Genomic DNA, 24,912 nt, shown 5'->3' on the forward strand with positions numbered 1-24,912 from the left:
GGGGCCTCCTAACCCCACCCTGGGTTCTGCCAGAACCAGGAAGGGCTCTGGGGGCCTCCTTGCAAGGCCCCCTGCCAGCCAGGGTCCGTCTGCCCCGGGGAAGGGTTGGGCTCTGAGCTACGGAGACAAAGACGACTGGAGGGGTTCAGCCACCTCCCTGAGCCCTCCACAAGGCCCGGGGCCGTGCCGTGGAACCGGCATCCAGCCTCCCCCACCCCCGGGGCTGGTTTTGCAGCCAGCTCCACGCCTGGACGTGGTCTGAAAGGCCAGAGCGTGGTCTCCTCGCCAGGAAGCAGACAGCCTGCCGTGCGGCTCAAAGGCCCACCTTTCCCAGGGGCAGCTGGGGTGCCCGGCAGGTCCCCGTGAGGACAGAGGAGGGTTGGGGGAAGCCCCCCAGCAGCTCACGGCTGCTGTCACAGAGTGGCTCCTGTCCAGCAAGGGAGGCTGGACGAGGCAGCGACGGCAGGACGAAGGATCGGGGCACCGCTTCCCGGGGCAGTGCACCAGCTGGGCCAGGACAGAGAGCGGGCCGACGGTTGGGGGCGATCCCATGGTCCCAGGCAAACCTGGACGGCTGACCGTCCTGCCCGGAGCTCTGGGTGACACAGGCAGTCGGCCTGGCCAAGCGCCCAGTCCTGGGTTGGACGCAGATTGGAGCTTCACCTAAGGGCCTGCGTAGACCGAGCGCAAGGCATGGCCATGAGCTCATTCATCCCATCTTAGAGACAACCCCGGGGCGCCGGGCTTCCCCTGACCCTCATTGTATGGATGAGGCACAAAGTGTTAAGTAGTTGGCCCAGGGCGGAGTCCAAAACGTGGGCCGGGAAGTCCTGGGCGCTCAGGACAGGCGGCTGTAAGGACCTCACACGTGCACACAGGACACCAGGGACAGCCAGGCAGGGCCCCGGCAAGGCACAGCGGTGCCTTTCCTCCCTCCCCTTCACAAGCAGTATTTTGTTTGCGGCGTTGGGGGTCCCCGGCCACAGTGCCGTCGGCATCGTATTAGATTTCGTCGTGGAGGAAGGGGACACGCTCTTCTTAAAATGATAGCCGTGATTCTAGCGAACAGTGTGATTTGCCGCCTCGGGGGAAACCTTTAATTTAGCTTTAAACTGTTCTTAGCACCTGGGACTTCTCCCTCGGGGCGACTCAGAGTTGAGAATCTAGACCAGAGCCAGAAACTGGATCTCACTGTTTGGAGAACGAGACTGCCAGGCAGTGCCGGGGCGGAGGTGCTGATGTGGGCTTGGGATCGTGCCTGCGTCCAGACAGGGCCTCAGGCCTGAGACCCCCGCCCAGGGGCCGGGGGACATGGTTCCCGCGGGCGCGTCCTCCCCCATCCGGAGACCTGCCCTCTGCGGCTCGGAGCACAGCCGTCAGCCCCCAGTCGGGACCGTGTGAAGCACGGACCCTCCCTCCCATCCCAGGCTCCCCGCCTGCACCCCACTCTGAACACACGGAACCTGTGGGACAGAGCCCCCCGGGGGGTGGCCCCCGTGTCCCCAGCATCACAGACGTCAGCCGGGGACGTGGTGTCAGCAAGCCTCATGTGGCAGGCTTGGCAAACCAAGTGCCCTCAGAGCCCTGGGGTGGGGGGGATGGGACAAGGTGGGACAGGGAATCCGGTGACACGCTGGGCCAAGCGGGCACCACACCTCACCTGTGCTCGCCAGGAAAACAGGTCAGCGGGCCTTCCTGGGCCACCACGGGTGAGGACAGAGATCAAGGGGACAGACGCTTGGGAACGCCACGCGCAGGCGTGGAAACCGGGAACCAGCAGGCAGGGGGCCGGCCAGCGGGAGCGTGAGGACCCAGGCCCAGGCCCGAGGGGGAGTAGACTGGCCTTGCTGGGAGCGGGGGGGGGGGGGGGGGGGGCCGTGGCTGCTCTGATTGTTTGGCCAGCCCTGAGCCCCAGCCGTGAGCCCCCCCTCTCCCCCCACGGAAGTCCCATCCTCATGCGAGCAATTCTCCATGACCAGGTGGTCAACGTGCTGTGGAGAGGGCCCAGACCCCGAGTGGGACCTCGGGTTCTAGATCGGGCAGGTGTGTTTGCCTTAAATGCGGCATTAGGAAGAAGTGGCAAGGAGCAGGCTGGTGGCCTTAGCGCCCTCTCTGTTCGCCTTTCACTCTGGGAAGCCAGAGTCCCAAGCACAGGGAAAGGAAACGAGGCCCCAGACGCCAGCCCCAGCTCCAGGTCACTCCAGGCAGCTCAGCCCCGCCTCCCGCACCTGCCCTGAGAGGTCATCACGGGCACGTGCTCGTGCGGGTGACCCGGCATCCAGGCTGGAGTAACAGAGGTGCTCTGGCCAGCCTCTGGGCGTGCCCTGAGCCCTAGAAACCAGGAGCCATGGAGCAGGGAGGGCCCCCTCTCGTGGTCCCCGCGGGAGCCCCCTGGCCCATCGCCAGCCCCCTCCACCCTGGCCACTCCTTACCCGACGTGCCAGGGCCGCTGGAGCCTCTTGCCATCTTCGAGGGCACCGCCCAGCCTGTTGAGCGACGGTGACCGGCTGTAGGGCCCGGGGGTGTAGCCCCCCAGTGTCCTGGCGGCCCCCTCGGGCTTGCCGGGCGTCTGCTGCAGCAGCTGGGGCGAGAGACTGCGGTGGGAGGTGGAGGAACAGACGGCCCAGTCGGGCGCGCTGGTGTTGAGGTTGTTGTCACTGTTGGAGCGTAGCAGGACCCGGGGGGCGGCCAGCGTGTTGGGGGGGCGCCGCCTCCGGTTGGAGTACGCCGGGGCCTCTCGGAAGGGCACTGGGTGGGAGAGAACAAGGCGGGGGGTGAGCGCACCCGTGGCACCTTCCGTGCAGGGCGCGGACACGCCCCTGCACGCGCCCTGAGCCCCCGCCGGTCCCCGCCGTGCGCAGAACCCGCCCCGACACAGAAGCAGCGATAGGCGGACACTGAGAACCTCTCCATCTCACGGAGGCTCAAGCCAACGCTTGACATGGAAGGGACTCGGGGTCCGACTTCCATCGGGGCCAGCGCCCCGCTCCGTCCGCAGCCGAGACGCGTGTGAGGGCCTCACAACGCAGCCGGGGCACTGAGACGGCCACAGGTACGTCCTCACCGCGACCCGAGCCTGGCCCCTGGTGTGGGCTGAACTGGGTCCCCCCTGCAAGTCTGGTGTTGGAGTCCTGACCCTTTGCGCCCCAGACGGCATCTGGCGATGGGGTCTCCATGGAGGTGGGTACGGTAACACGGGGCCACGGGGTGGGCCCTGAACCCGTGTGACCGGGGTCCGTGTAACAAGAGGCGATCAGGGCACAGACACGCACAGAGGGACGACCCCGTGAGGACACGGGGAGAGGACGGCCGTCCACACGCAAGGAGAGAGGCCTCGGGGGTCCCGGCTCTGCCCACGCCTGGACCTCGGGCTCCGGCCACCAGGCCAGGGGGACAGTAAATCCTGTTGGGTAAGCCCCCCGTCTCCGGGACCGTGTCACAGCCGCCCCAGGACACGCACACGGCCCTCCAAGCGCTGTCCAAGGCGTCTGCTTCGGTTCCAAGCATGCTTCTTTGTCCACCCTTCAAGCCAGGCCCCACAGGGTGAAGCAGGAAGAGGTGAGCCCACCTCACCCGTCTTCCTACGACATTCTAGACTGCAGGCGAGGCCCTTACTCTGCCGAGTTCAGCGTCCCAGAGACTCAGAACGAGGACACTGCCCACGGGGACCGTGGGTGCAGGCGTGCACGCTGCAACCGCTCGGGCTTGCTCCGCGGGCTGGAGCCAGAAATAGAAAGTGTCCTTTCTAAGAAGACGCATGTAAAGAGAAGCAGCCCTCCAGGCTGTGGAGAAGTCAGATGCCGATGACCCCAGGAGCCGGGGACGCGGGCTTCCTTCGAGGTCCTGACACGTGGGCAGCTTCCCGCTCGCCATGGGGTTGGTGTACTTTGGGACGAAGCGGGCGAGCGAGCTCCCAAGTCTGTGCCGCCTGAGGCCAGGGCCGTCAGTGCACACAGACTGGGGCTGCGCGTGCCCTCCCAGGGGAGCTGGGCTGGAGACGGGAGTCTCAGCGTCTCAGAGGACAAGAGTATTACGAGCACAATTCGCCATCCGCGCTGCCCAAGGTCAGAGGCTGCGGTGAAGTACTTCATGAAAACTAAGGACAGGTGCACCCTTCACGGAGCCTGGGCCTGACGTCAACCCCTGCTCTCAGCGACAACCACACTGGGCAGCCGGGCTCACAGGGGACAGAGGTGGCGCTGGCCAGGCTCACAGGGGATACAGGTGTGCTGGCCGGGCTCCACTGAGACAGCTGTGACCCAGTCACCCCTTCACAGGGACGGAGCCAACTCGGGAAAGACGCGTAAAAACGGCAGGACGCTCAGGATGGGCACTGGGAATCCACGTCCAGAGCAGCTGCTGAGCCTTTGGAAGGGACACGTCGGGAGGTCACATTCTGCCAACACGCGGCAGCGTGCGCTCATTCCGACCCGACCCCTGTCCGAGCAGGACGCGGCCGGGACCCCACTCTGAATTCCGCAAAGGAAACACACACGTGCCGGCCTGGCTGGGAGAGAGGCGGGCGGCGGGAAAGGCCGGTCGGCGGCGTCCTCCTCCGGGGACCCCCGTCTCTTAAGGGGCTCAGCCCACCGGGGAATCAGCAGGGCAACATCCCCCACCTGGTGGTTTGCTGGTCGTGAGGGACAGCCTCATCGGTCACTCCCCCTGGGCAGACAGAGGCCAGAATGACTCCTGTGAGGACTGAGCGCTCATCCTTTAGGGCCTGAAAAACGCACCTGCCGGTGGGTGCCTTGGGGTGACCTGAGACCTGCCTGGCGAAGGGGTGGGGGACCGAAGACCGCGCAAAGGGCTGATGACTGCACCACCCGCCCCAGAGGATGGTTACCTTTCGAGCACAGAGCCTGCCAACTGAAGGACTGTGTCACAGCGAGAAAGCCAACCCCCCAAGCAGCTACAACAAGCGGAAAGCGTGACCCGGCCCTCGGCCTCCTGGACCAGCTTCCCCTCCCCCCACCTCCCGCCCCCGAGGAGAGGCCCGGGCTCACGCTACCCATGGGGAGGGGACCCCCCAGACGAGGAAACGCGTGCATTCTGTGACGTGAACTCCTGCCAGAGCCTCCAGCTTCCCCGGCGACGGAGTTGGGTCCATTTGTCTGACTGATGTGACTCTAAGATATTAATGCCCTTAATAGGAACTGGGGGAGGGGGCGGTCCTGCCAACGGCTGAGACAGACTCATGCCGGCAGAAAAATCCATGAAAAAACAGAAGACACATGGAATGAACCCCAACGAACGTCTCCGCGCCGTGCGTGGATGACAAAACCCAAAGTACCACAAGACGAATCTGGGTTAATAATGTAAGAAAATGAGCCCGGACAAACGCCGTGTTTCAGACCAATTCTCAAGACAGGGGCTGAAGCCGGCTTTGCAAGTGGGGGCGTGGGCAGTGGTCGGAATTCCGAAGGACCGGTGCCCCAGTGGAGGGGGGGGGGGATGGCTAGGGGGTGGAGGGGCCGGGGTGTTTTGAAACACAGCCTGCCCTGGGGATCTGGTGGATATACTCAAACAGAATCGCATAGGTAATGTCAGGGCGAGCATTCAAATGACAATCGTCTCACCTAATCACCAAGACTCGCATTAAATTAGTTTCCCCGTGCAAGATAATTGGAAATTTTTTCCGTGTTTGTTTTACGGCTCGGGCTGGTAAGTACCTTCCTAATTCCTCCAAAGTAATGTCTTCATAAACCTGATTTCACAAGACAGGAGTTCTCTGTCTGAGAAACTCACTGGAGCCATCCGTGGAAATGTTGATTTTTTTTTTTTTTTTTTTTTTTTTGCGAAAAGGGTTAAAAATAACTCTTTTCCTGTCTGAAAATGATTAATATTCCACCCAACTGTTTCCTTCTTTCAGGCGATCTGCAAACTCTCAGTGGGCGGATATTTTCTTAGCCGTCTTACATGCGTTTATTTATACATTTTCTTTCCACAATAGAAATTACACAAGGTGTGACAAAAAGCATATGCACTCTCGGAGTCTGCCACACTGCGTTTCCATCCACTCGGGGAAGCTGCGACCCAGAGATGGCCACGGAGAGCCCAGGAGTGGTTCCCAACGCGTCCGCCCTGTCGGCGCGGCCAGCATCGGGTCCCGACCCTCCTCGTGCCCGAGCAAGCGCCCGGCAGCCGCCAGGGAGCGGACGGACTAGTCAAAACTTCCTTTGTTTTCCATAGGACTTAGTTTCCCACGCGGCACGTGCCGGAACGCGACGGTACCAGGGGCCGGGGACTTAGGAACCCAGGCAGACAAAACGGCACCTTCCGGGGGGGCTCGCGTTCCAGACCCACCGCCACAAAGCCCGGTCACGCGCCAGAAGCGATCGCTCCCTTACGTGATGAGAAGGGACCGGCAGCGATTCCGGGAGGGACCGGAGTGCCCCCCGCCGCTGCCCCGGAGAGGCAGGGAGAAACCGCTAGCGCCCAGGCACCGCGCTCCCGACAGCTCGCCCTTACCTTCCTTCTTGGTGAAGGCATTTAACAAAGACTTCATTTTCCCTCTGACTCTGGCAGCAGTCGGCTCATTATATAACCTTCTCAGACGGGAGGAAGGCAAGGGAGGCTGCCCGGCCCCTCGGCGGTGCGGCGGCGTGGACCCGGGGAGCGGCGGCGGGCGTCTGGGCGCTGCGCGCTTCCGAGCACGGCGGGGCATGCGAGCCCCGGCGCGCTGGCGACAGAGCCCACCCCATATTCTGTCTGTCAGCTGGGAACCAACCGTGCGTAGCCTGGGGCTGCTCTCAAACCCTGCGGCCGCTGCTGGCGCCCATCATGTGAGCAGCTCTACTCTGCCTTTGTGATCAGTGCCTCTGGGAGGAGGGTGGAACGAGGCGGGCATCCTCCGCCGGCGGGGCGGCCGGGAAACACCGGAGGCAGCCGCGAGCCCCCGAGCCCCCGGCTCCCCGAGCAGACTCAGGCTGCAGCTCGGGCCACGGCTGCTCCGACGCGCCGGGCGCTAAAAATAACGCGCCGTGCTCCTCCGGGTTTATTTTTAAAGAGAAAGCCAAGTTGCCCGGATCGCTGCTTGTTTGTCCGCCAGCAGACGCGGTGAGCGAGGCAAGGAGACGGAACGCCCCGGTGCCAGATGAGCCCCGCGCCAGACCCACGTTTAACCGGGCAGCCCTCGCCGGCCTTCTGGAATCTCTGAACGTGACCCAGATTTCTGTCGGAAGGAATCAGACACAAGCACCTATCGCTTCTCCCGGCTCACCCCACCGTGGCGATTACCCTGGAGGAAACAGGATTTCCTCCCCCCCCCCCGCTTTTCGTTCTTTTTAAGGAGAGAGAACACAAACTAACTACCCCCCCCACCACCACCACCCCCCCCCCGCCCCGCCCCGCCCCTGCTCGCCCTGATTCCAGGCAGCTGATCAAATGACTGTGTCTTCAAAGTCCCTTTACACGTGTGCTGAGCATTTCCACCCCGGGAGGAGTCCGGGAGGCTCCGGGAGAGGAAGCCCTATGTGAGGACCGCACGGAGGAGGGGCGGCGTGTGCGTGTGCTCCGCCGAGGCAGGGGCGCTGGGGTTGTTTCTGGGCGAGGAGAGAGGGCTTCCTGAAACACGAAATGCAGCATCTGGGGAGCCGGTTCTGTCGCCCGACGCACCTGCTGCTCGGCTGTAATTAAGCGTGCGTTCCCTCGGTTGCTAAGAGAGCTGCTTCCGAAATTAAAAAGGCAGGGAGCGCGAGAGGAGACGGGATGAGGAAAAAGCAACGGGGACATGTAAGTCGAATCCCACGTGCTCGACATACTTCGGGCCGACAAAAATGGCAGCTCCAGAAGCCGCGGGCGTCTGTCTGTCTGTCTGTCTGTCTGCCGCGGAAGACGGCCCGGGGGGTCGGACGCCTCGCCCAGCGGCCTCTCCGTGCGGTGGGGAAGGGCTGCCAGGGACGCGCCCCGTGACGGCCCTGTAGTAGCTGCTCACTTAGGCACTGTCTCCCACCTCATGCCCACAGCGCCCCAAGTCACACAGCTCACCAGCCGCGCCCCAGCTCGGCCCCGGGCGACCCCCTCACCCCACCGCGCTGGGTCTCGAGTCCACACGACGGAGCGCAAGCCATTTCTGAGGCGAGCCGCTGGCATGTTTTATCATCAGAGACCCCACAGGCTTTGTCTCGTGATCCACATCCTTGACGGGGTGGGGGGTGGGTAGGGGCACAGGCAGAGCTCGGTGTCCTTGGACACGTGGGGCGAGGCTGAGAGGCTGCCAGAAGTATCTCTCCCCACCCCCCCACCCCACCCCCCCCACCCCCCGCCGTGCAGAGTGTCACCGAGGACACAGCAGCTCCCACTTGGGGAGACCGTGTGGCGCCCCCCGGGTGGGTGTGGTAGGGCCTGCAAGGTGGCCGAGTCCGGTTCCCGGGGCCGGGCCGGCCACAGGCGGGGTGCCACCTGGCTGGGACCCACGGAGACAGCACAGCCAAGGGAGCTCCTTCCTCTGCAGAGGCCGGGCCCTGCCACGTGAGCCCGGAGAGCTCGCCAAAGCGCAGGGAACCCTCTTGGAGAGTGGGAGGCTCGGCGCTGCTCAACCCGCCTCCATGTGTCTCTGGTCGATACCCTCCCAGAAGCACGGAGCCGCATCCCGAGCCAAGTTCCCTCGCCAACCCCCGCTGCCGGCCGCGGAGTGGAGGGGCGTGCGCTCCAGGGTGGCACCTCGCCGAAGACGGGTGCTGCCTCCGAAACTTCGTCTGTGTCCCTGCCGTTGACCTTGGGGGAAGGGCGTGGGGAAGAGGCGGCTTCCCGGGCGCGACTGCGAAAGCCCCGCGCGTTGTCTAACTCGAGAAAGCAGAGGGAACGGGACGGAGCCCTCTTCCCTGGCTGGGGAGCAGAACGGGGTCCTGACACGGGGCCCGGCCGGGAAACGGGGCCTCCCCGGTCCTCCTCACGGGGCACCTACCCATAAGCGGGAAACGGTGGGGCCCTGGGGCTGGGCCCTGGGCAGGGAGCCTGGCGGAGACGAGCCTCAGAGACCCACGAGCAGGACGCAGAGGCTGCGGCCTGGTGCAGAGGGGCGGCTGGGCTCTCCACGCCATCCCTACCCGTCCCTGCCCATCCCATCCCCGCCAGCGTTGGTGAACCGTGGGCTCTGTGCAGGCCACGGACGGACGCAGCAGCGAACAAACAGGAAAGATCGCTAGTCTCCCTCTAGGCTGCCCAGGGGGCCGGTGCGGGGACGGGACCAGACTCTGGGTATGATAGGATTGGGGGCACTGTGGGAAACACCCCTCAGCTACAAGATGCCTTTCGACAACCTCACACGCGTTTAATACGCTGCTGGGAATCTGACTGAAACTTTGACGGAAACTGGGAACCGGGGGTCTGTCACACTCACGTGCAGGCCCACTGCGTCCCCAGCCCTCAGCGGGGCTCTGCCCCCCAGAAACCCCACCTCCTGACCCCCCCCCCCACCTGGACCCACCTCCTCACCACTGGCAGGCACGCCCTCCTTGAATACTTCCAGTGACAGGGAGCTCACTACCTGAGTGTAGTGGTTTTTGCTCCGAGACACAGGCTGCGTCATCCTCACCATGAGGCGAAGGCCGGCCCCGGGCCCACGTGTGCGGATCTCCCTTCGCTTCGCCAGAAAACAGGCTTGCGTCTGCCACATGCTAATCAGAAGGGACAAAGCATAGATTCTGCCCCGACAAACGCAAAGCCATCTGTAGTGGCATCTTTCATTCTGTGCTCTGGGACAGGCTTTTCTGTGCAAACGTTTACTGGAGATCGACGGGCCGCGGCCATCTGGTACCGCGGCGCGTATCTATCTGCACCCTCCACGCACACGTGCACCTGAAGCCTGCCTGCCCGGCTGGCCGGGACGGGACGAGATCTGCAGGAATCACGTCCAGCGGAGTGTTTCGGCCCCCGCCCCGCGGAGCAGTCCTGCCGCCAGCCACGTGCTCGTCCACGGCAACCTGCTCTCCGGGAGGGACAGACGTCACGCCCTCCCCGCTCAAGCCACGAGGCCTGGACGCCCAGCGGTGACGCCAGCTTCTCTGGAAAGCTGGGGCAGCAGAGGCGGAGCGGGGCAGGCACGCTGAGGGTCGGCTCGGGGCCCAGCAATCCGCTAACACGGTCCTCCCCTCCTAGACGAGCAGACCGAGGACAACTGGGCTGAAGGTCCGACATAAAAACTGAGACAAAGACGCAGGCCGGGGTTTGAACCCCCACTTCTCCCCGAGGCTCCCGGAGAGCCCGTGGTGCGGCTCAGACATCTGGAACCTTCTTGTGGAGTCCCCGGCAGGCTCCCCAACACCGGCGGCGAGACTCCCTGGATGAGAGGAGCGAGGCCCACGGGGGTCCGACTTCGCTGCCCCCACAGCCATAGGTCTGCGGAAGGCAGAGCCCGGGGGTCCTCCAGGGAGGACTGAGAGTGACCACCGTGGGTTGCACCGGCCGCGTTGCTGTTCCCCGAGTGCAGGAGACATGACAACACACGCTGCTGGGGCCCAGCTGGGCTGGGGTGACACGGCGGGTGGCAGGATGCCACGGGGTGGCTCCGTCCACCTGCTCGCCCGCCCACCCCAGAGGGCGAGCAAGAATCCTCTGAGTCGGGGACACTCGACGTCCGGGGACAGATGAGAAGGTCAGACGGGGGGGGGGGGTCGAACCGGACAGCTCCCAGGAGGGCAGAGCATCCCCCCCAAAGTGAACCCCAACTGTCACCCCCCGGCCGGGCCCTTCAGCCACCAGCCTGTCCCCCCCACCCCACCCCGACCACCAGCCCAACCCCGCTGCTAGCCCCTTGGTAAGAAACCCAAGACCATAAATACACAAACACACAATAAAAATACCCCAGGCCGTCCCCTCCAGCCTCCAGCCCCGCGCGGCCGACCAATCCTCCCCGAGCTCGGATCCACCCGCCCAAACCCTCCGTTCGAAGCCCTGTATTTGCCACGTCTTTTGACAACGGCCTGACAACAGGCTGAAAATAATTTCATTTCTCGTGTAAAAAAAGGCTCTTCGCACATCAGAACATTTCAAGGCTCTGGCAGGGAGGACGCGCCAGGTGTGATAAACGCGCCTTGCGAGGCGTCTGCTGTGCGGGTGCCACGGGGTCCTGGCAACGGGGCCCGTCCGGTGCCCACGACGCTCAGCGCACCCGTCCCCCAGCCGGGGGCCGGTGCCAGGTGCAGGGGAGGAGCCAGACGCGGGACCCCAGCCGCCCGATTGAGGGCCCGGCTCTGCGCCTTCCGCCCTCGGCGGCCGTGGGCTGCCCGGGCGCCCCGGGCTCAGTTTCCCCATCTGTAAGTGGGGACAGCCCACCTCGTTCCCGGCGTTGGCCGTGAGCCGCTGAGCTCCCGTTTGACCTTCCAGGGACGACGTCCAGCCCGAGGACCACCCCTCACCCTCCCTGAAATGGGTTGTGAATGGTGTCACCTCCCAGGAGGGTCGCGAGGACCCAGCCACTCACCACCCGTTACGGTGCGTGCACCACAGGGTCGGCAGGGGTCACTGAGTAAAGGCATTTAGCTCAAAATCTGCCAGCAGATGGCACAGCCACCTCCCCGCCCCAACCCCGCCCCTTGTCTGTGATGAGCCCCCATCCGGCCACGGAGAGACCCCTCCTCAGGGCTCCCGCAGCAGAAGTGCGCCCTCGGGCGATTTCCTGGCTCCAGGGCACGTCAAGGCCCCCAAACGCACGTTGGATGCCCGGCTCCCCCCTCGCCCTGCACACCGGAGGTGACCCCCCATAGCTCTGGATGTGAACGAACGGATGGATGGATGAATGAACCAAGGAAAGCGAGGTACGAGTCCCGGCTTTTGCTTGGCGTGTCCCGAGGCGCCTCACCAGGTACACCGGGCTGGTCTCCCTGGGCCTGAAGCCACCTCACTTCTCTGTTCCTTCTTGCCACCCACCGCCCCCCCCCCTCCTCAGAGGCCCCCGGGCACCAGGGGGAGGACTGCCCTGCAGGGCTCTGGGGCCGCGTTCGCCCACACCCCACGGACAGGTGCACTGGACGTCGCTCAGGCCGGTGCCCTCGAGGCCCTTCTGTGTCTGCACAGCCCCCACCCCGAGTCTTGCCTGCCTGGTGGGCTGTGGGCAGCCGTGGGCCACTCCCTCCACTTTCCCTGCTGCCGGGACTCAAGGCAAGCAGACGCGGGGCACAGCGCTCTGATTCCGGAGGAAGGAGCCGGTGGGTGTGACGAGCATCCCGCCAGGGACGTGCCAGCTCCCTGGGCAAGCAGGGGCGGCTGGATGCCAGGCCTGGCTCTCCAGCCTCCTTGGGGAGCTGTGACCCTCCTTTCCTGCATCAGCGGGTCAGACCGGACCCTTGCTGGCCACAGAGATCCCGGCCGACAGAGCCGATGAGGCTGGGGCTCGGCCGTGATTTCTCCAAGACCCTGAGATTCCAGATGGAGAGGCTGTTTCCCTTCTCTGTCCAAGTGGCCTGGCCTCGCCTCCTATTTGTGGGGAGAAGGGAGAAGGGAGCGCAGGCTGGCGTGGAGCTGGGCTGGGCAAACAGAGGGAAGACTGAGTCTATTTCTTCTTAATACAAACCTCTGGAGGTGACTCTGTCCTCTCCTCACAGAGGGGGCCCCTGGGGAGCTGAGAGGAAGAGACAAAACCCCAGAGGGTCTCAGCGGCCCACCAGCCACACCCTCTATTCTATGTCACAGAAGCAAAAACCAAGTGCCAAGAGCAAGGCTGTGCGGCCAAGCCGGGGGCAGGGAGGCAGCGGGCCCGGGCACGTGTGGGCGGGAGCCGGACCTTCCCACCTACCCCCCCCCCCCGCCACCTCACCCCGAACAACGGCCCTTGCTTCCTCCACGCACAGCTTCAGCTAACTGCAGCTTAAATATTAGTAGGCAACCTTTCTCCAGCTCACAATAATTGTTAAATGAATCACGCTTTTATAAATAACGCGAGATATAAAAAGGCATCTCAGCAATAATGCGGGGTTATCTTTGAACAAAGATGTAGGTGCCTACAGCGTTTGTAGCGTTCGCGGCAGCCAGGGCCATTGAGGGAAGCTTTGCCCCTGGAGGACCCGTCGAGGCCCAAGGATACTCGGGGCAGAGGGCACCCGACTTGGGATCCTCCGATGCCCGCGGGGTCTGGATCTCTTCCGGGGACGGGTCAGGCTCCGTGCCGGTGGTGGCTGGGGTCAGGAACTCTGCGGGTTCCGTGACACCGTGACTCGGGATTTAGGTCCAAGACCAAGGTCGCAGGGGGCGGGGGGCAGAGCTCAGGAGGGTTGAACTGGGGCTGGCCACGGAGAGCGAGGGTCCCCGAGGCACACTGTGGAAGGATCACGGCTCCGAACGGCACCTCCTACCCTTTCCTGCATGTAGCTCAGCCTCTGCCAGAGTCCCACGGACCCCACGTGCCAGCTCTGACCGGGAGGCGTGGGGGCAAGGGCAGCGCCGGGGCTTAACGGAAGCACGAGCCACTTCCCGGGTGGCCCGTCTGACAGCTGGGTGACTGAGGACGCCTGGCCTCTCATGGGGGAAACTGAGGCTCAGAGCCGTGAGGCAAGTCGCCTGTGCTCGCCCCGCCCTGTCTGTTCAACAGAGTCACCCCTGGCCCCCACGGCCAGTCACAGGACACCTGTTCCCGGACACAGCGCGGCATCCCCTGTGCCCAGGATCCCCAGGTGAGCTCTCGGGACCCAGCCCGCACCTGTGGCACCACACGACCCCCTTTGTCCTCCGCAGGGCTTCCCGGGAGGGACCCCGGCACACACGTCTGAGTCCTCGGGGGCAGTGTGTGGTGGCTGCTGTGTGACCAGGTGGATGAGTGTGGGAGGGAGCAGGGGGCAGGCACCGGCCCACCACAGATGCCGCCCTGCCCCCATCACTCAGACCCGGCCCTGATCCCCAAGAATGACTCCTAGAGCCCCCCGGGAGTGGCAGGACGCCCAAAGACTCTGGTGCAAATCTCCAAGTCTGCAGGGAAAACGCCAATCACAAACGGCACCAGTTACAAACACCAACGTCACCGGTGTCACTGGGCTGGGCCACCCCCTTTCTGCAGGAGCTGACCCGGAATGGCCCTTTTTTCGTCGTGTGTTGGCACCTGAGGGGAGTCCTGCCTGGGTCAGCCTCTGACTCGGGGTGGGACTCAGTTTCCCCATCTGTAAAGTGGGGAGGCCGGCCCCCACCTCGCTGGGCTCGTGAGATGTCTGCGAGGGCCCCACAGGGGTGGGCTGCCTGCCGACTTCCCTCCCCTACAGGGGGGGGCCACAAGGGTGGAGAACGGGCTCCCCGAGACTCGGGGAGGAGCTCTGCTCGGATTCCCACTGTGGAGTCAGGTGCCCCGAGTGCCCGAGGCCATAGACAAGTCCTGGCTGCAGCAGACCGCGCTCCACGGATGGCCTGCTGCCCACGTGGGGCCCACGGGAAGCCCGGCTCTTCGTCCTTGAGGGGGAGGGTCGGGAAACGCACCTGCCTCCTGGAGTACCACCAGGAGCAGCAAGCCTTGGGTTTGGGGGGCCAGGACGGTGCCCCGCACCTGCCCCCCACCGCCTGCGACCTCAGGCGCATCGCCGTGCCTCCCCGAAGGCGAGCACCCACCCCGAAGAGAGTTAGAGCCGACGGGGCCCAGTGTCCACGGCCGTTCACGGGTGCAGAGGAAAGGACCTCCCATTGGATAACCCAGCGGGCACGAGCCGCGGGGGAACCCAGGGACTGGACGCTCCCATGCTGCTTGCTGGGGTCTTCCCCGTGAGTCACCAGGGTGGTGCTGTCTGCAGGGCCCCTGCCCGCATCACACCCGACTGCTCTGTACATTAGGGACCGGACTGCAGGCGCCAGGCCCACACAGAGAGCCGATGCAGCCCCAGAACGCCCACATGTCTCAGGACGTGCTGGAGAGCCAGCCGCGCACAGCGGCCCCCCACACAGAGCGACCTGATTAAAGCCAGCTCCCGAGACGGTCAGAGAGCGGCCAGAGTGACCACGCGCTATGGACTGAGTGTCTGTGTTCCCGCCAAATCCCCTATGGTGAAGCCCCTAGCCCCCAGGGAGAGGGCGCTGGGAGACAGGCCTTCGGGCCGTGAGGGTAGAGCTGACGTGAGGCCTCCAAGCCCCCACGGGGCCACGGGGAGATGAGTTCTCTCCGCCGTGTGGGGACGCCGCGAGAAGGGGGCCGTCTGCGAACCGGGAAGAGTCCTTACGAGGCGCCGAATCAGCCAGCACCGTGATCTGGGACTCCCGGGCTCTAGAACTGGGAGAAAAAAATGCCCGTTGTTTAAGCTGGCTGTGGCCCCCTGTCACAGCAGCCAGGACCGACAAGGGTACCGCGCAGGCAGACCACGTCGCTGTGCCCTTGCAGGCCCCCAGGGGACCGGGGGACATCACTGTGGCTTTCCCCGCCCACCCCTTCCGATGCCCGGAACACAACTCTGGCCCTTGCCTCGCCGCGCCCTCCGCCGGACAGGGTTACCTGCCCTTCCCACCCTGGCTCCATCCAGCTCCGGCCCCTCACTCTCAAGGTCACCTTGCCAGAGGCTGAGTCTGTCTCGTTCGCCCTTCATCACCAGAACCGAGGTCGGAGCCTCACAAGTATGTTTCCTGTCTGCCTTCAACAGGGAAGGCACCGTTCTACCTCCTGTCCGGGACTCGGTGGTTGAGTGGTTCACTCTGCCTCACTGCGTGAAACGTCTGCTTCTAGAACCCTTCCCACCCCGAATGCCCCCTCTGCACAACTGGGCCTTTCTGGAAGTCATGGGGCAGGAGAGGGGGCTGCACACACCTCTCTATCTTCAGGCTACGACACAAGACCCGACACAAGGTGGGGGCTTATAAATACACATTCTGGTTATTTTTGATCCCTGACCAGCCACTTCGACACCTGGGTCGCCTGTGGGTCTGCTCCTGTTAGTTTCTCTGATCGCACATCACATTGTCCTGCGTCTTTGCGTGTCTAGAAATTTTTGATTCTGTGCCAGCCATTATCTTTAACGTGTTATAGAGATTCTAGGGAACACGATACTGGCAGAACGCTCCATCCTGGGAAGACGTGGCTTTGCGTTTTGGGGGGAAGCATCTCTGTTGCTTGGGTCCTGGGATGAGATTCTGACATCATGGGCCCTTCCAGGTCTCAGGCAGAAAACCCAAAGGATTTGCCAAGTTCTTCAAATGAGGCAGGACTCAGCGCTCTGTCTCCCTCGTGCGGGAACTGCTGAGGTCTCCCCTCAGGTCTCTGAGATTTAAGCTGCTGTGTTCCACTAGGACCCTTGGATTCTCATCCTGCACGTGCTAGTTCAGAAATCAGTCCAGGACTCGATGAGGGTTTATGTGCAGATTTGGGGCTCTTGCCTTTCTAGGAGTCCTCCCCTCTATTGCCAGCCACTCAGGCAGGTCTGACCTTGACCTCTAACCACGGCATCCTCAAGTCACCTTCTGTCAGGGGGATCCTTCATTAATATGCCTCTCGTCTGACAGACTCCCCTTTTGGTGAGGGCCCCACGTTCTGTCTGCTTTTGGTTTCCTGCCAAAGCCCACGAATGGTTGTTGCCATTTTTGCTCTGTCCAGAGTTTGTCACTGTTATCCGGAGAAGGGTACATCTGACGTGAGCTGCTCTGCCACGGTTGGAAGGCAGAAGTCACGGGCTCATAAACGTAAGTGAAACAAAGAGGTGCTCCCCCCGCGGGCACACCTGCACACGCATGCAGTGAGTGTGCGTTCTGCACGTCTGGAGGCAGGGGGTGTGCCCGGCGGGGAGACGGTGAGTGTGTCAGAGCAGAGAGAGGCCCAGGGTGAGGAGGCCAGGCCAGGGGGCCTTGACCACCGACCACATCAGCAGAGGGGCCCGGGGCAAACAACAGTTCCCGAAACTATGCCTGTCCCTGCAGCCCGGCTGGGAGGGATCGTAGGCACCGAGACAAGTTTATTTCAACACAAGAACCTGACTTTTGTGACTTCTGAGCACATCCGGGCGGCTGGAGGTGCGGGCAGGTGCACAGGCACGTCCCCACCTTGGAGATCAAGGTGTTACCTGATCAGAACTTGTACAGGTGCCAGGAGGCCCTGGAAAGTGAGCGCTTGAAACAATGCTGAGCGAGCGGCGGGTCGGTCCCCACCTGGTGCGTCGCCTCGTTAGCGGATCCTGCTGCCGATTTGTATTTTAGGAACTAATTAAGCCTTGGTGACCGATCTAACCTTCAAATGAATTCCTTCCAGGGCTGAACTGGCAGCCCAGTTCCTACCAGGCAGCAGCATCAGGAAAACCCCAAATCCAGCAAAAGCCAACCCCGAAGGGCAGGGGAGCAGGGAGGAGGGGACCGCAGACCTTGGGCGGGCCGGCCAGCAGGTGAACAGACACGGAACCCAAGCGGGGGAGGGCACAGACTCCCAGCTGCCTCCCAACCTGAGTGGTGGTGTGAGCGACCCGGGACAAACGGAGGGGCCCCCGGGACAGAGGCTGTGGCTGTTGGTCTGACCCTAACCCCAGTGTGACGGCTCCTGGCGGCCGGGCCTGTGACACGTTTCCTTCTCTCTACAGCCCGGTGAGGTGGGTACATTCACACCCATCTCACAGACACAGAGGCTGAGACTCACAGGGGTCTCGGAGCCCGCTCCCCAACGCCTGTCACTCCGGGGCAGTGCTGGCCTCGCCTTCCCCTCAGCAGCACAGCCGGCCAGGGGTGCCCCGACCCGTGGGCAGAGGGTGGGCGGCTCACCTGGGAGCCCAGCACACGGCACAGCCGGGGGGCAGGGGAGGCGTCGAATGAACAGGCTGACGGCACCGTGTGCGTCTCCCGATCCCGCTTCTGCTTGGCTGGGAGTCCCTGCCTTCCTGGACCTCATTTTCCCCATATGTCAAAGAGGGAACTGGGTGGAAAGCCCATAATGTTTCCCCCGGTGGAAAATCCGGGGGCCTCATCCACTGTGAGGGGCACCTTGTCTGAAAGGGGCAGAGGGTCCCCAGGGCTGGCTGGCAGGATTTCAGGGGCACTGACGTCACCCAGTACAAAAAGTGGAGACCGAGGAGGTCCGCCCGTCCCTCCACGTTTCCTGCGGGTACAAGGGCACACGGGGACGGCCCTGCCTGTGGCCGGCTGGCCCACCAGAGCTCCTGGAGCCTCAGCCATTAGGCCCAGGGGCCCGAGCCAAGGCTGGGGTCCACACGGGGAGGCTGGAGCCTGCAGACGCGGGGCCTCCTGGGAGGACGGGACCACAGGGTCTCACCGGGGTCTCGCTCGGCCACCCAGGCACTGGGCGCTTCTGAGACTCAGGCCAGCCCACCGCAGGCTGTGTCCCTGGGGCCTGACGGCCACCCTGGCCTGCTCTGCTCTAGCTCGGGGTGCAGAAAATGGCATCTGGGAATAAGAGCACAAGGACCACAAGAGCACGTGGCACAGGAAGCGATGTCCGCTCCGAGGGCCCCGTCTCTCTCCTCCCCCACAGCACGCTGGGTGCCACGCACGGGAGCCCCCGGGGCACAGGGCAGGTCAGGAAGTCGCCCACGGTCGCTCACCAGCCCAGGCGGGACAGGCTCTGCCCTTGGCCCATCACTGACCCGGCAGCTGACCACACGCCCGGAGCCCGGCAGAAGGGCCTGGAATCCCAGCCCTGCCCTGGGTACCGGCACCCCTCTCCTCCCCACTCCCACAGAGTCGGCGTCTGCACTGTCTCCGTCCTCCTCCGGGGCGTCCAGCCCCTGCACGATGCGGCTTCTCACACACTAGCCGGGTCGGGTGGGGTCTCAGCTGCTGTCACATCCCGGGCAGCCATCCCCGACCCTGCTCTGTCCCCAACCATTCTCCCCTCGTGAGTGGCCCTCCTGTGTCCCCTGCACTCCTCCTGACATAGCACTGTCCCTGTGGCACGTAAGCACGGTCTGCGTGTCTTCCCCACTATGCTGGGGCCCCTACAGGATGGGGTGGGACCCATTCGCCTCTCTGCCCTCTGCTGTGCAGCCCGCCAGCACGGAAACCGCGGACGGGGGCAGCCGGGCCATCCACTAAGGCTTTCAGAGACGCCGCACCGGCGACCTCAAGGGCCTCGCGCCCTGCCGGTCCTGCTCACTCTGTGCCGAGGTTTAGCTGTGCAACCTCGGACGGGCTGCATGACCTCTCGGAGCCTGTAAGTGAGGCTCTGGTGATGCCCTTTGCACACGGCTCTTCCGGGGGCCCCTTGGGCTCGAGACAGGCAGGCAGGCGGGGAGGGTGTGCAGCCCAGCCAGGGCCTGCTCTGGGGCGAGTGTGAGCCCCAGGCTCCACGGGCCTCGTGGACAGCTCTGCACACTTTGCTGGGCAGAGTCCAGGATTCAAAGGCGCACGGGCCACTGCTTTAAAGAACCTGGCTCGCCTGGGCGCTGAGGGCTCACGTCACGCTCAGGGGAGAAGTCAGCCGCGCCTGAAAGCTGAAGGAGAAACCGCTGGGGGGCTCGTGGGGAGAGCAGGCGGGGCTCCCACTACCCAGCGGCCCACGAGATGGCCTGGGTCCCTCCCTGCGACCCCCACACGAGCCTCCTTCTTCAGGCCCTGGCCTGGGAGCCAGCCCCCTGGCTGGAACGGGGGCGCCGGACCAGAGGGTGGGACGAAGGCCCGAGGCTAACTGGCAGCCGGTCCAGGAGTCCGTGTTGGCAAGAAAGCGGGCACCACGGTCCACAGGGGATGCTTTCCAAGTGCACGGCAGGAGAGCGCCTTCCCGCCGTGGGCGCAAGAGAGGTCACAGGTGGAGGGCCGGGTTCCTCTGAAGTCCGTGACTCACTCCTAACCCCGCGGGACCAGATCTGGGCGCGGAGCCCGGATCTGGGGTGGCAAGAGGAGAGGAGGGCCCCAGTGTCAAAGGGGGACGGTCACCACCCCCTGAGTCACACGGTCACTCTGTCTCCGTCTGACCGAGCATCCATACAAAGTTCAGGAGAAGGCACAGAGGGGGGCGGACACGGTCCCGGAACCTTCCCGCCAGCCAGCGCGACCCTTTGCGGCCCAAGCTCACAGAGGCCGGCCAGGCTGGCGACCTTTCCCTGATGTCACGGTATGAACCAGAGGGTCAGGACTCACATCTGCACAGGTGGGCGTGTTTGGCGAGGGCGACCTGGGCTTCCAACGCGGTGCGCAGGCAGGGCTCGCCCTGTGCTCTCCCGGGAGCGAGGAGGCTGGGACGAGCCTTTAGGAGGCCTGAGGCTGCGGGGGCCTCCTAAAGGACGAGGGCCTCCCCGTCCCTGAGGACGGGGCCGTGGGGGCTCCGGGGAAGCGGGGTGTCTCAGGTGGGGGTTCTGATTAGGAGTCTGGGGAGGCGAGCACGGAAGGGTGAGGGGGGCCATGGTGAGAAGGGGGGTGTCATGGACCGAACAGTGTCCCCTAAACTCATACGTGGAAATCCTAACCCTCGATGTGACTGTATCTGGAGACGGGGTCTTCAAAGAGGTGACTGAAATAACACGGGGTCACCAGGGTGGGTCCCGATCCCCTGTGACCGGGGTCCTTGTGAGAAGAGGGGATCGGGACACAGACACGCACAGAGGACACGGGGAGAGGACGGCCGTCCACACACAGGGAGAGAGGCCTGTGGAGGCCCCGGCCCGGCCCACGCCTGGACCTCGGGCTCCGGCCTCCAGGACCAGGGACAGTGACTGTCTGTGGTATTTGTTACAGCGGCTGGAGCAGAGGAACACCGCCGTGGTCTGTGACCCCCGAGCAGAGCTCCGGACACCCAGTGTGTGGCCCCCTTGGATGGATGACCATCCCACGTTCATCCCCCTCCCCCCCGAGGCTCGAGAACCCTTCCCCAAAGCCCCCCCGAGCCCGGCCGGGGAGGAGCCGCGGCTCGGGGCCTGGAGTCGGCCTGGGGAGCAGCCCGGGGCCACGGGCGCCCGCTGCCGGCCCTCACGCACGTCTCTGCACACAAAGAAAGAATCTTCCAGCACCATCGTCCCGATCGCCGGAGCTGCCTCTACGGCACCCGTTCAACTCACCAACACTCGTGTAAAAAATATGCAGCGAACGTCCTACTTCCTAACTGGGTCAGCAGAGCACTGCCTTGAACAACACTGGGGCCGTTCAGTCACCAGCACGCCGCTCGGTGCATCTCAGACGCCGTCACGCAGTCTCGCGTCCGGGGGACGGAAGGGTCTCTCCCCACACGCGCGCGCAGCCTGGCCCCATGGCCGACCTTCGAGGGCCACGCGCGCTCCCCCGACCTGGCCCAGTCACCCACTTCGCAGGATCCGGAGACGCCCCCCCCCACCCCCGGTGGGAACCGGTGACACGGGACCAGGCCTCGCACTGTGCCCTTTCAGGGCGTCCCTGCTACTGTCACGGCTTTCTGAGCTCCCGCCCCGTGTCAGCGCATCGGCCGCCCCAGACTTTGCACACGTGGGCCTTTCTTCCCGGGAACCATCCCTCACATTCTATTCCCAGGAGCGGACCTGCCGGGTCGGAGTTCTGAACGTTCCCAGGGCTCTGGACACGCGTTCTGCAAAGCGCTTTCCCCAAAGAGCAATACCCATTCACGCGACCAGGCAGCTGCGACCACATTTTGTCGGAAAAGGAAGAAAACTTCTTTTCTGGAGGGAGAAGAAAGAGACTGCTTTCCACCAGGGAACAGCACGCTCGCGAGAGCGCTCGCACCGCGAGTGGCGTATCCGAGGGGATGTGATTCCACCAGAGGCTCGTCCCGACCAGAAAGGCATCTCCTCGCAGAGGCGGAGAATGCGCTGTGGCAACATCGGCCCCCTCCTGGCCCCCTGAGGCCGCGGGGGACCCCCACGCTGGGATGCAGGCCGTCCCCGGGGCTCTGGGGGGGTGGGGCCCGGACGCGTTGCGATCCCCGTTGAGAGACACACACTCAGAGAAGCCCCATGACGTGAATCAAACGATGGCCACAGTCATCGAACACACACCTCCCGTGACTGCAGAGACGGCGCACGTCCGGCAGCTGAAGACGGACGCCGCGTGACGTGGCCTCGGCTGTGTCCCCGGCTCCCCACAGTCGGACCACGGGCCACGTGCAGTGAAGCAGGAAAGGCGGAGCGCCGCAGGTGGTCCCCGTCTCCCCGGGGAAGACGTGTGGCTAAGGGCAGCCCCGGTGCCTCGGGACATTTCATCGGGAACAACGCGAACGACGGCAGGACCTTGGCAAACATGCACCGGCTGGGGACGAGGCCCCGGCCCTGCTCCCGCGAGCCCGGCGAGAAGGGGGGGCCTGTCCGGCCGCAGCACCAGCCCAACAAGGAGTAACGTTCCCCTCCCTCGAGACCAGAGGGGTTCAGTAACCCACCCCAGGCCACACAGCCCGGATGCAGGCCGAGCCCCCGGAGTCTGTGCCCTAATTTACGCCCGCACTCTCCCGTCCCTGCAGGACCCGGCCCCAGTCAGTGCCACAAGCACTAAACAGGGTAATCCACACGTGGAGACTCTGCCGCAGCCCTTGGCACAGGGGCACGCCTGGTGCCATCTGGGGATTTATCTGTGTTCGCACAGAAACACCCTGCCATCGGCCCGGTCCCCCTTCTCTGCTCTGAGGAGGGATGTGACCCAACAAGATACACTCCGCTTTACGGATAAGGGGTGCAGGCCTGCGCAGGAGGAAGGGCCCCCCGCCAGTGCAGGGTCCCGGAAAGCTCGTGGGGAGACGGAGGCACAGGCCTTTGCTTTAGGCCTCAGCCGTGCGATCCTGCCGAGTCGGGGCACCCTGCGGGAGGCCGTCCCTCCGGCCGACCCGGGTGGCAATGTCCGTACCTCTGTCAGCACCGTTCTGACGACAGGGTCCCCCAAATGCAGCCCTGCCAGACGGGCAAGAGAGTGATCCCAAGAAGCACAGGGTCCGTCCCGGAAGCTGCTGACCCGGAAGCTAAAGATGGGGTCGGGGGGGGGGGGGCTGCGCTTGGCTTCTAGGCCATCCACCGACGAGGGGATTGCCCCCGCCCCACCGAAGTGCCCCGGAGAGGGGACCGGCCCCAAAGCCTGTCTGGGCGTCTCCGAGCACTCAGCAGCCCCCAGCGGGTGCCGGTCTCACTCCCAAGCCCCAAATCCGCAGCCCTGGGTTCACAGATGGTGCCTCGATGCCACACAAACACACCGGCGGCCTTCAGTCGGTGAACCGACTCGGCTCTGCTAGGGGACACCCTCCCCCAAGCCCCGAGAGCCAGCCCAGGGCCCACCAGAAGGAACGGGCAACGGGGCAAGGGTGGGGCAGCACTCGGGCGCTGTGCCCAGGGCCAGCCGGGGGCCCCAAGGCGGTCAGGCCGGGCAGCCTAGGGGGCCCGGCCGGCGTGGGGTACAGGTTCCTCACGGAGCTGGAAGCGGCCTGCAGGGCCCGGTGGGGGCGGCTGTGCGTCCATTTTCAGCTGCCGAAAAGAGTTGAGGCCCTCGCTCTTCCCTTTCCAGCCCACGAACCAGAAGGAGGGCGACTCTCCCAGGACAGCCGTTTCTCCCCAAGGCTCTTAGCTACAGCAGGTATTATTACTATTTCCTAAAAAAGAAGCCAGAACCCTGGATTTCTGCATGAAATCTCCTGATTTTAAATGCCGACTGGTTGCTATTTTATCAAACTGTGTCTTCCAGGATGGGTAAGAGCATCTGCCTGTGAGCCGCCTGGAATTCGGGGGCTGGGGGTGTGAAAGGCCGTGGCTCCCTCTCTGAGCACCCCTGCAGGGGAAAGTGGGTACCGGCAGCCCAGCCCCAGCCCCCACCGGGCCCAGCGGTCACATGGTGGCCCTAGCGATGCTTCAGTGCAGTGTTCCCAGAGTGAGTTTCACCTGACCCTGGAAGCAGATTATAGGGTCCAGTTTGGGAAATGCCAGATCATACAAAGTTGGGGGGGGGGGGGGCCTCCGTGACTGCAGGACTTATCAGGGCCTTTAATGTTCTAAAATGCATCCTGAGGGTCAAGAAGGCGATAAAACAAGCAGCATTTCCAGTGGGATTAGACCTGTGTTTGGCAGAGCAGCCACGGAACCCAGCGCCTGTGTGCGTGCCACCCGGGGGCACGGCACCAAAAGGCGGAGAGAAGCGGGGCAGGGCTGCCCGCCGTCGTGACACAGGCCACCTGCAGTGACACCTCGGGTTCCATCTCAAGTTCCCCCAGGTGGGATCCCGGCACAGCCACTCTGGAGACCACCCGGAAGACAAACAGCATGTGACTCGGGCACGGGGGACCTGGCCCCACACGGACAACTCGGGGCTTCTGACCCACAGACACCGCTCGGGGGGTTAATGCCAGGTCCCAGGAGGCCCGAGCCGTGCGTGCGGGACCGCGAGCTCGCTGTCCCCACTGGGGCTGCAGGTGGAGGCAGCGAGGGGCCTGGGCTCGGGCACGCGGCCGCCAGAGCACGACCCGGGTAAGCAACCACACCCCTGGGCGCGGTCCTCCTCCGTCAAGAGGGGACGCGCTCACCGCGGGAGGACGAAGGGCTGATACCCACATTCGGATGTTCTGAGTACCCGTCTCTGCCACGCGGAGGGGCCACAGCACACGGCACACAAACAGAAAGGCCACGTCACATCCGTGGACAGTTGCCACTGACCGAGTCTTGTGGCCGATGACGGGGTCCGTGTCCTCCCCGCCATTATCTTTTTTTTTTTAGGAGATTATTTTTAAGCGCGGTAAAATGCACATAACATACAATTTGCTGTTGTAGCTCAACGCGCAGCTCGGGGACACGAGGCACGTTCACGCTGTTGTGCAGCCGTCACCACCGTCTGTTTCCGGAACTTTCCGTCTTCCCAAATGGAATCTCTGTCCCCGTGAAGCACCAGCCCCCATCCTCTCCCCCAGCCTGGCGCCCATCATCCACTCCCTGTCTCCATGAATCTGACGACTCCGGGGACCTCACGTGAGTAGAATCACACAGTGTCTGTCATGCCGTATGTCGTAAGTGTCTGCTTATGTCACTCAGCGTCATGTCCCCAGGGTCTGTCCGTGTTATGGCAGGTGTGAGCATGTCCTCCCTTAGCTCCTTGGGTCTTCACGACTGCGTCAGGAGATCGGGACTCAGATGG

At 64.1% G+C, this 24,912-nt stretch overlaps 1 protein-coding gene across 1 annotated transcript in view; it reads right to left on the bottom strand.

Annotated features, from left to right (window-relative positions):
- Nucleotides 1-24,912, bottom strand: part of SHANK2 (SH3 and multiple ankyrin repeat domains 2) — a 509,419-nt gene that overhangs the window by 287,916 nt on the left and 196,591 nt on the right. Inside the window, exon 12 of the mRNA XM_030332233.1 lies at nucleotides 2,433-2,748. Within this exon, the coding sequence (XP_030188093.1) occupies nucleotides 2,433-2,748 (316 nt within the window). The remainder of the gene's footprint in view (nucleotides 1-2,432; nucleotides 2,749-24,912) is intronic.

Source organism: Lynx canadensis, chromosome D1 (assembly GCF_007474595.2).
Source record: "Lynx canadensis isolate LIC74 chromosome D1, mLynCan4.pri.v2, whole genome shotgun sequence".
Classification (NCBI taxonomy): domain Eukaryota; kingdom Metazoa; phylum Chordata; class Mammalia; order Carnivora; family Felidae; genus Lynx; species Lynx canadensis.